This window comes from Podarcis liolepis, assembly GCF_965112155.1.
Source record: "Podarcis liolepis genome assembly, chromosome: 17".
NCBI classification, from domain to species: domain Eukaryota; kingdom Metazoa; phylum Chordata; class Lepidosauria; order Squamata; family Lacertidae; genus Podarcis; species Podarcis liolepis.
In genome coordinates this window covers 11,780,000-11,794,363 of record NC_139571.1, presented here as the reverse complement: position 1 = coordinate 11,794,363, position 14,364 = coordinate 11,780,000, and the positions used below count along the sequence as shown (strand labels likewise).

General features: G+C 42.1%; 1 protein-coding gene across 1 annotated transcript in view; it reads left to right on the top strand.

The window, feature by feature from the left end:
• Positions 1-14,364, top strand: part of RIMKLB (ribosomal modification protein rimK like family member B) — a 35,019-nt gene that overhangs the window by 12,862 nt on the left and 7,793 nt on the right. The window contains exon 4 of the mRNA XM_083483411.1: positions 11,339-11,569. Coding sequence (XP_083339537.1) covers positions 11,339-11,569 — 231 coding nt within the window. The remainder of the gene's footprint in view (positions 1-11,338; positions 11,570-14,364) is intronic.

Sequence of the window (14,364 nt, the reverse complement as noted above, 5' to 3'; positions counted from 1 at the left end):
TGCATGTACTCCCTGATATTGCTACACCTTAATTTTAAAATTGTGGCTGTCTCCTAATCTCAACCGTCATTTTTGCCAGTTCGAGATATTCATATAATTTATCCTTCCATTCCTCTTTTATTGGTATGATTTCACTTTTCCAATTTCTAGCTATTAATATTCTTGCTACACCTTAATTTTAAAATAGTGGCTGAGACCTAGACTTCCATGCGACTCTACACCAGGGTAGACTGTGTCCCTTTTTCTACTGCTGCTCCTGCAGAATTCTTGGGAGCAGATAAACATTTGCTGGAACTAGATCACGCCACCATTGTCTACAGAGACTTTCACAGTACAAATAACTTAGGTTTCCAATTCTGTTCTGACTCCTGTGATTCTTATGGCAACATTTCCAAAGTCAGTGGGCATGGCTCTACTCCAGCCCAATTGTTTTATGAGAAAGGATGAGGACTCTACTATGCAGACCTTCAGCTTGGATATGAACTTCAGCTCTGACTTCTTTATACCTAACACAGCAGGGTTGGGCAGCCACAGGGGCCTCCCTGTCAGCCCCACAGCATCATTACTTTTCTCACCTCTCCTCTACTACAATTAGGCTTGCAAAAACCCTTCTGTTGGAGACAATATGAGGTTTGGGGTTGTTCGGTTTTTTTGCAAGCCTAATTGCCATGGGGCTAATCAGGAAGGGGGATTGCAGTTAATGAGGGAAGTGTTAAACTCTCCCTGCAAACCCCCTCCTCACTGAAAATGCCTTCCTTGCTGCAATTTGGGTTGGAAGAAGCAAGCTTAATTGTTTGTGGGTGGGTAGGTAGGTTTGTAATTCAAACACAGTTTGTGGTTCACATGATGATGTCCTCCTTGCTGCACTTTGGAGATGTAGTGTCTTGCTTCTGTTACCCTGAGCTCTTGGAAGGGACATCAGGATCACCCCTGTATCCCTTTCCCTTCATCATGTTCCTGAAGAAATCAGGAAGATCATGCTCTCCAGAGGTGCCTAGGCCACCAACTGCTGTGAGCAACTTTGTGATCCACTGTTCCACACAGCTTTAAAATGGGAGTAGGCATCTACAAAATCTAGTGGTACCTCAGGTTACATACTATTCAGGTTACAGATGCTTCAGGTTACAGACTCCGCTAACCCAGAAATATTACCTCGGGTTAAGAACTTTGCTTCAGGATAAGAACAGAAATTGCGCAGCAGCGGTGCAGTGGGAGGCCCCATTAGCTAAAGTGGTGCTTCAGGTTAAGAACAGTTTCAGATTAAGAATGGACCTCCGGAATGAATTAACTCAAGGTACTGCTATAATAAAATAGTAATATTGGAAAGAAGCTTTTATTACAGGACCACTTAGATACATGCAGAGCTTATTTGCTAAAACGGTTTTGTAGATGAAATGACATAATTGGGGAGTGGCTTTGTAAAGATGGTGCCGTTGTAGGACAATTGTAAATAAGAGGCTTGCATTTGATTCCTTCATTACAGGGGGTTGGACTAGATGACCCTTGGGTCCCTTCCAACTCCGCGGTTCTTTGTACAAAGTAAATAGGCCTTTGCTATGTGAACCTGGAACCTGAGCAGCTGGCCCTTTACAGCCGTTGCAGTTGCATGGCAAATTGACACCACCTGGGGATATGTCAAGTCAGTCACTGCAATGAAGAATGTGCTTGTGGCAAGGTTGCTTAGACAGGGGAGGATAAAGGACAGCTGAAGAGGAAGAAGAATCTTGTGTGACAGGCTTGCCAGATTACAAAATGGATGCATGGCTAATGAATTGAACCTGGAGCTCTGGAATGAAGTGGAGAAGACAGTTGGGAGGTGGTCTTGCATAATTGTATTCTCCATATAATCACTACTGCCTAATCAGTTTTGCTATCTTTTAAATGTGTGTTGAATTTTAGAAAATATTAAATACACATGTATTTGTGGCTGTAGTGGCCAGGGATTGTTCCTGTGCTTGTCTCTCCTACAGGGAGATTTGATGTTTGTGCATGGAACTCCGTTCAAAACTCCCATTGTTCTAGGCACATTTTGCAACAGGGAATTTGATTAGCAAGAGCAGTTTCTGAGCTTTGGGCACAGTGCTGCACCTAAGATTTCAGATTAAAACTGCAGAGTGGAAGGAAAGGAGGACCCCTTTCTGCCTCCCCACTTCCAGCTACTCTCTGAAGATTGGAGAAGAGACCCTCTTAAGAATATTAGTGGGGTGGGTAGGAGAAGGACTAGACCATATGAAAAGTGAACATAATATTTTAGCTGCAGTTCATTCATTTTCAGCTTTGTATTCTTATTATTAAAAAGTGCGCCTAGACATTTTGTTGTTGCAACCATAACCTACGTTTAAGGTGCCATTTAGCTCCTAGCTTTCATATCTCTGTTTCTAACACTGGCATGGAATGATCACAGTTGTAGAGTGGCTGGGGGGCAGGCATTACATTGATGCACTTGGAGTAATTCTAGTCTGCTATGCAAGCAAAACAGACAATTTCACTTTTACTGTTAATATAGCAAAGAGTTCAGCACCTCAAATCTTCTTGCAACAGTATAGTATAGATGGTGCTGCATGTTGTTATCTGGCCATCTTGTACTATCTCATCCTAATTTTTCCCCAGTGAAATAAAAGTAATGCATTAATCTGCCAAAGGTTTGTTTGAGAGAATAAGTTTGTATGTCTGGCTCAAGTGAGTTTTATGAATGAGTAGAGATTTGAATTTACGTTTCCCTGGTCTAAGTCAAAACAGTCTATCTGTCAAACCAAACGTGACGCTCTCAAGGCAGAGGCTAGAGCTTAGTGATTGAGTTTCTTGGTTCAGTCCCTGGCATCTTGCATTAAATTATCTCAGGAAGCAGAGCTATATGTTCAAATTTCTAGAGGTACTATTTGCATGTGAAAGCACTAAATTACAACAATGGAAACAGGTTTCCTACTCTAGCAAGTCTGATTGTGTTCCTGCACCATGCAGAAAACTCATTTTCAAAAATATCTTGATTTCACACCCACCCATAAAGTCTAAGTTATTTTTATGGAAGACAGCTGAATTCTATAATTTGCCAACTACTTTTGCTCTCAACCCTTTCATATACCTGCTTATATGAACTAACTGAAGTGTGTTGATTGGGCGGGCCTATGGGGTGATAAATAATCTATATTTCATCAAGCTTGTCTGTAGCGCCATAACCCTCTTGAACACCTTGCTCAAGAAGTGAGTATTTTGCAGCTGTGCAATACCTTCTGGATCCAGGGCCTCTTAAGGTGGGGACACCACAATCTCTTTCATGGTGACAGGCACAATTATCAGACCCCCCTCCCTCAAAGATGCATTTTGATCTATTTCAATCCAGCTTTATTCCCGCTTTTGGCACCAATATAACTTTGGTTACTCCAATTGATGACTTGTATCAAGGGAGAGATGAGGGAGGTGCAACCCTATTAAACCTCATCAATTGGAGTAGCAGTGGGTAATATTTGATTGACCCCATTGCTGGGTCCCGTGAAACATTGTCAGGCTCTATCCTGCCCCCATGCTGTTTAACAACTATATGAAGTTGTTGGGGGCAGCTATTGCGGTTTTACAGGCCAGTGCAATCAGCATTCTGATGACACTAAGTTCTACATATCTATACCATCCAATCCAAATGAAATTTGGTATTGGTGTTGAACCGCTGCCTGGAGGCAATAATTTAATTTAATTTAATTTATTTTTAAAAGCCTGTAGTAGTGTTACTATTATTTACCGTCTTGATTGTTTTTGTGATTCTTTGATATGTTTTGTTTTGATATAAATCACTTTGAGGTAAAAAAAAAAAAAAGCTGTGTGTAAGAATGCTAAATATTTATTTAGCAGCTAGCTAGCTACCTAAGAGCACATTGCCTCCAGTATTTAGCATATGGTATTCTGACTGCACTTGTAATAAAATAATATTTCTTATTTATCTTTGGGTGCAGTTCCTTTTAAATATTGTTAATGGGAATATTTTTGGGGATCCCAACATAGACTTTGAAGCTGAAATTAATAGTTTTTAATATTTGATTCCAAACAAATCTAGTTACAGGGGTAGCTAACCTGTGACTCTCTAAATGTTGTTGGTATCCAGCGCCCAGAGTCCTTGATGCTGACTGAGGCTAATGGGAGTTGGCATCCACCATCTGGAGAGACAAAAGCTAGCAACTCCTCTGTTTCAGTATAAACACAGGACCACCAACAATGGTCAAAACACTTTTGTTTCCACACTTCCAGCAATAAATCGAGTTTTATTGATTGTTTAAATATTAATCTGTAAATTGCTTTGAGGTTTGTTTGTTTTACAATTAAGCAGTATATAAATTTTATGAAATAAATAAATCATTGTATTTATTTTCATTGTGATAACATCTTAAATCAGTTTTTCTTTAGTATCTATTCTATATTTATTAATTTCCCCCATAAATAATTCCATTATCCCCTGGAAATTTCTCTTGTGCCTTTTGTTGTCCACTTTTCCAAATAAGCTGGGCAACATGTTTTTTACATACAACAGCAAGTGATATTAGAAAAGTGCTTTCTTTGGATTATGACAAAGATGCATTTAAAACATATTGACTCTTAGTTTTCATATTACATTACTTGTAATAAAGTCTGATTCATAAATACTTTTAATTGTGATCTTATTTCTCCCATTTTCTGTTGAAAGGATTTTATTTGTTCTTTTATTCCGTCTTTATATAAATAAGAAAGGTGATTGTACTGGACAAAATACTTTCCTGTACAGGCAATGGCCGATTTAGGCGTGTCCAAATGTCTCGCAATCATGCGCACACGGCGTCAAACCTCGAAGTAGCCCCTAAACGTTATAAAGATATCACAAAAAAGGGCAGGGGGCAGAGGGGGCTTACAAAGTTAAGGGAGCGATCCTGAGCACAAAAAGCTAGTATAAATTACCCCAGCTTCTATTAAGCCGACGTATAGTATGTCAGATCCAGAGTTCGTTCAGGATTCTTAGGTGGAGAGAAGTGCTATCTAGGCTGGGCCCATTCTGGTGAAATGGGGAAAAAACTACAGGAGAGCCAGCTTAGCCAGCATCCCCATGGGAACTGTGGCCTTCTGTTGATGCACAGAGAGAGTTTTTGGGCCCTGTAATCAGATGCAAAGGAATTGTGAGGCTGTTCACATATAGCCCATGGGTAGCATCTTGCAATCACAAGCACAGGAATGCAAACAAACGAGGTAAAGTGCACATGGTGTTTCCGGTAGTGCCTAGTGCAGCAGCCAGTCAACACATGACGTGTATTCAGTTACACCAATTTCCCAGCTACAGGTACCAACCAAGCAACACAACATGACCAGGGAAGGGCCAGGTCACAGAGATCACCATCACACCCTGCTCCTCGCGGCACGCACACCTTGCAAATGCCCACACAGGCTATTGTAGGCCCCCACCCACCCAAAAACATGCATACGCAGGGAGATGTGACTGGGCAGTTACCAAAAGTACCCCACAGCCAAAGGCACAGCAGAAGCCACAATAGGCCAGGAAGCACAAGTGTACCTTGCAACAGGTGGGCGGGCGGGCTGGTGGTAGGAGCATCCCGGAGGATAGGCAGCAGGTGCTACCACCACCGCCACCTCTTTGCCACAGCAGCGGTCGCACCTGCTGTCATCTTCCCCCATCCCACTCAGGCAGCCGCTGTAGCCGGCCTCTATACACACACTGTGTGCATCTGATCAGAAATGTGGGGGACAATTCCTGAGTCCCCACAACAGCCATGTCCTGGCAGATACAGAAGACACTGACAGAAGGTCTCCAGCTTACCACAGGTGGCAGCACACACCCCTATTCATAAGCTTTGAACACCGTGTTCAGACTTCACCATTGCCTGTAACTGCATTGCCACCTCCCAGCGTGTGCACCACAATTGAGGCCGTGGCAGCATCCTACCAAAGATCTCCAGCTTTGCAACACTCGTCTCCTGCCTGAGCCCACAACACTGCCACTGTCGGAAGATGAGCCATGGCCCTGGAACTGATCTCTTTACAAGAAGACTGGGAAGTAGGCAATGTTACACTGATCTCTAAAAAGGGATCAGACTTCCAAGGAAGGGACACAGGGGGCTGAACGTCTTTTGTTGATAGGTTGCTGATGGAGATAATTGTGTGGTGATTGATGGAAGCCGGGCATAAATCTTGGTTATTGAATTCACTCTAGAGATAAGAATGAACAGAGGGGATTATGCTCTGAAAAAGCTGTTTTCTACGTATGGGGATGGAAGTGGAGAAGTCGGCTCCTGGGAACCCCGATGGGGGTGAACAACATCAACATCTTGCCCAAAAGCCACGTTAAGAGCCTGGAGGGGCATGGGATCTGCAAAAGTATCCCTTTCTCTAATTATCTCTTCCTGCTGGAACTTGGGGTCAATTACCCCAGAGCTATGGAACTTTATTCCAACACATGATCATGGCGGCAAGACTTTGATATGTACAAAGCTGGAAAGACTCATATTTACGAACAATGGAAGGATGGTTGTTAACATTACTGGACTTAGCCGAGATGGCGAAACTGACATGTTTAATCAGAGAAAAAAAGACTTCTAACACATTTGCTAAGGATTGAAAACCTCTTACAGATTTTTTGCACGATAAAATGAATTGATGGCAATTGGGTTTGAAGACTGAAGATAATGTTGGTTTATAGAAGGTGTTTTTGTTAGGTGTAATACTGGAGTGGATGAGTTGAATAATGTTTACAAATAGTTGATAGACTAATCAGAAGTTATTTATTTTTCTTTCCTCCTTCTCCCGTTGTTTCTTCTCTTTTTCTTTTATCTCCCCCTCCCCCTTTTGTGGTTTGTGTTTCTATATAACTTTTTCTAAAATCAATTAGAAAAAATAATTTTGTGGGATCTCTTTGTTTCTGAATCTGAAACTAATTTATATTTGGCTTGCTTCAGTTACTAAAATGTATTTTCAGGACACATAAAAGCCAAAAAGAATGGATTACAGCTAATGAGGAATTTTGCCATAGAACTCAATAGGGCATTGATTCAATTCCGTGCTGATTCCCAAGTTGGCCTTGGCCTGAGAGGTCTCATGTTTTTAATCATGGTGTTAAAATGACCACTTTGAGACAATACAAAGCCATGTAGCCCTTAGTGCACTCTCACATTTTTATTTTTAGCACAGCAACATATTGCTGTAAACTGCAGTTTCTTGTGGCCTTGACCTTCCCTGCACAGAACTGGCTGTCAAGTGCTTTTAAACTATTCTTTAAGATTACTGCTGCTCTTTCATTCTGAAGTGCTTAAAAGTATTTCCAGAGTATTAGAAATACATATTTGTTAAAGAGTTAATGTGTGTCTAGAAGATTGATAGGGGGAAACTTCTCTTCCTCTTTTTTACAACTCAAGAACTCAGGGCTGTTTAATGAAGCTGATAGCAGGAGAATCAGGACAGACAAAAGGAAGTAATACTTCACTCGGTGGATGTTAATTTAACATGCAACCCTGAAGAGAGACTGAAAATGCCCCATATTAGCTATTCAGTTGGGTTTCTACTCTCCTGCCTTTTTAAAAAAAGGTCTCCTGTCACAGGTCAGGCTCTAGATTCTATCAGGCTCTGAAAGTAAGCAAATCTTTTGAATTGGAGGAAGTATGAGGTCTGTTCTCAACTGCTAAGCTGGATTCTTCTTTTGTCCCACCAAACTTTATCAAATCTGCAGTCAATTTGTAGGATTGTCTATCTATTTACCTACCAGCTGGCCTTTTGTTTATCTGGACTTCACTGTAAGCAGCAACCTCCATCAGCACTGAGTTGGACAGGCTTCTTGGCAAGGCTGCTACAGTGATGGCTCATCTGTCCAAAAGGGAGAATGTAATGCTAACTGCCAATAGCAAGCTGAAGGTCTACCAGGCTTGTGTGTTGAGCACACTGCTTTCTGGTAGTGAGACATGGGCAACTTACGCCCACCAGGAGCAACGTCTCAGTGCTTTCCACATGAACTGCATCAGGAAGATTTTGGGTGCCACCTGACAGCCTCAAACAAAGATATGCTCTCCCAAGCCCACATTTCCATCATGTCTGCACTCCTGTCTCGGTAACATCAGACAGCTAATTGCTTGGAGTTAATTACATTGGCTGCACGTAAAATTGCTTTTACAGAATTAAGGCCTAGCGTTTTGCTCTCTACCTTTCTGGATGGCTGCTGTAAGAAATTACCTTTGGAACAGCATTTCTGTGTCTTTGTAAAATGGTTATAGATGACATTGTTCACCACATTACTCAATGTCCTCTGTAGAAAAATCCTTGTGAAAAATATCTGTCTTAGTTTAGCTGCAGGAATTTTTTTGTTACCTCAAGTAAGTTTGTGTGCTTTTTGCTGTGGGAAAATAAAAATTAAGTTACCATGTGTGTTTCTTTATTTGAGTTGGCTGCCAGGAAATTAAGAAACACATTTGTGACTCCACTCTGAATGTCTTTTTTCTCTTTGTTATGGCTTAGAGCTAAACAAATAAAATTCTTTCTACAAACTGCAAACCAACGTGTCTGGGAAACAGCTAGATAGAATTTGGAGGCACTAAATCTGAAAATTCTTATGTGGACAAAAGGTGTGCAAACACACAATCAATGACCTACATATGTAGTAATGCCATAGTGTGGACGCAGCCTACAAAAGAAACAAAACTGATTAAAACGTTAAAAATATTAAAATGTTTCTAAATGCAAAAAACCAACAACAGAGGAATTTTGTGCATATTGTCAATTTTAATCAAGTCTCTGTGTGGCTCAAAATGTACGGTAGCTTCTAGCCTGTACCTCTGCTTGTAGCAATGGTAGTCTGGTGATTGACAGCTGCTTCTAATAGACAAACTGAAATAAACGTTCATTTTTTCCAAAATGGCAGATTCTGTTTTTCATCTGGGGGAGTTGTCTTGTATTTTTAGAAATAGAAGCTAATCACTAGTGTATCTCAGTAGAGGTGACTCAATTTTACTGCTACTTGGACTAAATTTCTGAAACTAACAAAAGGCAGTAACCTAAGTCAATTCAGTTAAACGGATTAACCCTGACTAACTTCAGATTTATGCTGCAAATGTGACATTGTGCTAAATTGTCAGTGTTAACAGTTACATTTCTGAAATTCTGTGGAAGATGTAAGTGGCTTTTCCATTTCCTTTCAATGCAATATTGTGCAAATTTTCACAACCTTGATTGCGTAAAATAACTTGATATTGATGAGGTGGCCAAACCAATGTTCAGACTGTTGACAACAAAAACTAACAAGCACTTTGTCTGAATGCTGTTTAAACAAAGGGATGATTTTTTTCTGTGACTCTTTAGAGATGTGGTAGTGGTAGCTACTTCCCCCAATGCTTTTGAGGTTTTTTTCTGGGAGTTCATTTCGCTGCAGTACATGCAGAGTTGAGAATGGTCTTGGAAATATTGCGGGTGTTACTTGAGATTTAGGAGAGGATGCATGGCAGACTTGTCACTCTTGATAACATCAGTCATCTTTCTGTCAAATTGGAACAATCCTCTAGCACGTGTAAGAGATCGTGATAGGCTCCTTCATTGGTATCTAGTTTGTAAATACCCTGTTTTGGTTAGTGACAGTGCTTGAGAATTTGATCTGAAATTATGTGCATCTCTCTTTGTAACCACACTTCTTTACAAGCACAAGTCAGCTGCAATGCGGCAGTGCTCGCTTGCAGCTAATGAAGTGTGCTGCAGCGGTGTCTTGTCGTCTACTGCTCTTTCTATAAAATTATGAGGTCAGGATTGGGGAAGGGGAAGGAATAGCACAGCACAGCACATGAACTTGCTTAGTTTACTGCCTTCCGTAAATGTGGAGGTTGAAAAATGTCCAGTGGGGGCAGGGCAGGCAGCATTCTAAGCCATGTACAGCTAAGGTTGCTAAGGCATTTTATACTCCAGCTACATACTCAGATTTGAAAGGTATCTTAGGTGCCAAGAGAACAGGAGAAACCAGAAGAAATTATTCCAGGTTGCTGGGGTGGGGGTGGGGGGGTGGGAGCAGTCATTGTGCATATAGCACCCCCTCTTGAGTACAAGCAGGGCACTAAATTAAGGGAGCTTCCCAAATTTGTCCTGCCTGAGAGCAGGTAACAGGCTTGATTGGAGTGCCTACTACAGCTTATAAAAAATATACATTTAAAAACATTTTGTGTTTAGTTTTCTATTGCCTTTTCCTTAGCTCCAGGGAGCTGGGGGGGGGCGGAATCCCCCACAAGAAAAAGGAGAATGCCTTGCATGGCACCATTGTTATTTTTCCTTTCCCCTATGACCTGAGGAAGCACTTGGAGGAGGCATAAGTTAAATTGCCAAGACTGATTTCTTCCTCTCTTCTCTCTCCCTCATTTCCTAGTAACAACCAGTCACCATTCACAGGCTCTTCCCCATTGGGGAAGGTGTATTCCTGAGAGACAAATCAAACACCAAATCAGCCTCCCTTTTCTCCCCACACTTCCACTAGGGCTTGGGAATACATAGTTCAAAATGGCAGATGTTCTTCTCTGTTGAGGACAGAGAAGGAGAAGGCAGCTGGGATGGCTTTGTTTCCCTGTCACTTAATCAGCTTCACAGAACAGTTGCGGCAATCACACATGTGCAGCTGAATAGCTAACCTTTGGAATGTTGTTGGACTCCAGCAGTCAGGGATGATGGGAGTTGTAGTTCCACAACTTTGGCAGGCCCACAGGTTAGCCATTCCTGGTCTAGGGGCTGAGGCATGTCTGTTAGCCCCAATGTCGCTGAGCCACTTCTTTCTGAAATGATTCATATAATGAAAGGTGTGTGTCCCCTCTCTTTTTTTAATGGATTGTTCTTTACAGGGGATTTAAAGTCAAAATGGCCTCCTAGGCTAGCAATATTGTTTTCTTTCTCCCCTGCTGTCTTTTTTTTATTATCTGGCCCTTTTGTTCAGGAATTTGATCCAAAATAAGGCACAAACCAATTCTCAGTCATGCATGGAGTTATTGGTTTTGCTGCAAGACACTTAATATGACTGCCTCTCTGGAAACTCAAAAATAAAGACATCTGCTTACTGGCAGAAGATCATGGGGAAAGTGTTCCACCATTGTAAAAGAAGGGTGTGGTTTCTTGGCTGAAAAAAGCAGACTGAAAAGATGATAAACTTTTAAGTTAACAATTTGGAGTATTCTGGAGCATTAGTGATGGATCAGTAGTGTGTATCTGTGGCTAATTCCATCATTCTTGTCACATGGATTATTAAAATGCTTTTGTTACCTAGAGCTGGCATTCTTTTATTTACTTTTTGTGGGAAGGGGAGGATTGGCCTTTGGTTTTCTTATCAGATTCTCATTCATTCCTTCATTTGTTATTGCTGCAGGTCTTCGAGTCAACGGGGAACTCATCACTGCTTACCCACAGGTAGTGGTGGTGCGTGTGCCAACACCATGGGTCCAAAGTGACAGTGACATTACAGTTCTTCGCCATCTGGAGAAGATGGGCTGCCGGCTCATGAATCGCCCCCAAGCCATACTTAATTGTGTCAATAAGTTCTGGACTTTCCAGGAGCTAGCTGGCCATGGTGTGCCTCTTCCAGACACCTTTTCCTATGGTAAGCCACCTAGATTAAAATAATGCTATTGTCCATAGTGACCATGTACCTGGAGCACGTGAGATCCTTACTAAAACTCTGAATGGTTTGGGGAAATCTGAATGAATAATAAAAAAAAAGAATTAAGACTCTACAACTTGACTAGTGACAAATTGCCAAGTGGCAAATAAGAATAGAGTTGGGCCTCCTGTCCTTAAACAGGCATTAGTGTGTCCACTTCTGAAGAAGCTTGCCCTGGGCTTTGTGGTCTATAATAACTACTGCCTGGTCATAAATACTCCATTCTTGGATATGGTGGTTGAGTGATAGCAGAACAGTTGCAGGAGCTCCTAGAGGATTATCTGGATCTGTTTCAATCTGGATTCTGGCAGTTTTAGAACTGAATTGGTTGAACTGGTTCGAGAATGGAACTGGGAGAGTGTGACCCTGTATCTAGTTCTCTATGTGAGTGACTTGTGATACCGTTGACAATGGAATCCTTCTTGACCAACCGTGGGGACACTGTTTTACTGTGGTTCTGCTCCTACCTGCAGGGATATGTCCAGGGGATAACATTGGGTGATGGGGTTTTGGCCCTGTGATCCTTGCACTGGAGGGCACTGTCTTTTCTCTAGTATTCTATATTGGACGCCATTTGGGGGCAAAGTTTCATCAGTAAACTGATGACATGCAGTTCTGTTTCTCCATAACACCTGAGTCAGGAGAGACTGCAATATCTCAACCTCTTCCTGGGTGCAGTGGTGGATGGGGTGAGGACCAGTAAATGCATTTGAACACTGGGATTTTTAAATTTCAGCAGGCATTTTAAGTAAGTTTTTTATTGAATGGTTAATTTGAATTGATATCTAAGTGGTATGTAAACAAAATGAATGAAGGAGGAATAGCCATGTTGGTTTTTTTATTAATGCACTGATGATAGGTACCGTTCCCCCACCGCTTTTTTATCTTTTGTTGCTTTTACTTATGGAAGCTTAGCAACAGTATGTTCTTATAATGGTGACCATCCTAAAAACATATTCTGCCTGATAAATGTGTAGCTAAACAAACTCTCCTATGCATTACATCATATTTTGTGGGCCTTGTTGAGGCATAGGCCGATTAATGGTGGTTAACAGCATAAGTTACCTCACTGTTCATTCTGCTTTTTCACAGCCCCTCAGCAAGCCAGCTGCTGCTTTTCTAGGTCTGGGTAGTTAGGAGTTAATGTTCAGGATGATAGATGTGTCCATCAGACTGTATTTAAGAATTCAGTCTGTGGAGGGCTAGAAATATGTTTTTCTTAGTGTGTATACAAGGACCTGGACTCAGGCTTCTCCCTTCCCCTCAAGTGCCAGATGGTTAAAATGTAGGGCTGCCAAGAGAAGCAAGATGTCCTACAGCGCACGTATTCCTCTGAACAAGGAAAATGCAGAGCTGATTCTGTCTTGTTCTGCTAGCTTCTAATCAGGTTTTTAGTGCCTGTGCCTCTAAGCCTTGTCTTCCCATTTACTACCCTGCTGACACCTAATTTTCCTCCTTTGATTCCATAGCTCTGCTGTTACAGGGAGAAGGAAGCATTAATTGAAGGATGGGAGGCAGTTTGTCTTATATGAACCTCTGGCATAGGCCCCTTTGGTTATGTGTCAGGTGCTTCTCTGGCCTGTGAATGGCAAATGTAGCAGGGTTTTCTTGAGAACAGCTTCCTCACAGCCAGGGTGGGGAACTTCAGGCCCAGGATGAGTGTCAAATGTGGCTCTCCAAGCTTCTCTTTCTAAATGTCGGGACTATCTAGGGCCAGGCCCCTCATCAGCCATCCTTGCATACTTTTGCCTGCCTGGAATGCGTTCTTGAACTGTGACAAGTCTTGCCTTGGTGAAAGACAGAAGGGGGGGGGGAGAGTGTGCAGGTAAACTTTTGACTTTCCTGTATCGTGAATCTAATCCACAGTACAAAGATACGAGTCACTTTTGTTTGGCTCACTTTTTTGGCTCTGGCCCTGCTTACTACTTGGCGTGCAGCCCTTGGAAGTTTGCCCATGGGGGAATGTGGTCCCCAAGACTGAAAAAGGTTTCCCACACCCGTACTAAGCATTCAGTTTCTGGCCTGGAAAGGAGCTTGGCGCTTCAGAATACTCGTCTCTGGTTGCTTGATGAAAGAGGGAAATGAAGGGAGATAGTAGAACAAGGCTTTAAATGTTTGGTCTTCTTAGAAGGTTAGAGTTCATAAGATGGTAGCGATCTGTAGCATATTTTCAGCTGAAGAAAGAACAGGCTGTGATTTAATCCAATAACTCAGGGCTGTTACTCACTGGATATTTTATACGCAAGTATCTGAGTAAAGAATGCCTGGACTTTGCACCATGTGTGTGATCATCACTTTTTACGGCAAGATGCATAGAATTGGTGGGGGCGAAAACTGTGTGCACAGGGAGAATTTCCAGTCTGGTGCCTACCACAGGAAGGGCTCTTTGTCATGGCCATCAGCTAAATAGACTTCACAGGCAGAAGCAGAGCCTCAGAGGCATCTCTTAATATCCAGGCAGGCTCATATGAATGTAGGCAGCCCTTTGAACAACTCTGCCCCAAATTACTTAGGGCTCTTAAGGTCAGAACTAGCACCTTCAGTTGGACTGGGAGGTGTACCAATAACCAGTGTAACTGGTACAGAATTGAAGTTATGTGCTCCAGTCAGCTTGCTCCCACCAGAAACCAGGCAGCAGCATTCCACACCATTTGGGATTTCCAGACCGATTTAAAGGTAGCCATATTTAAGGCACCACGTCTAAGAAGGCCGTATCGCTGATTACCACATGCCTA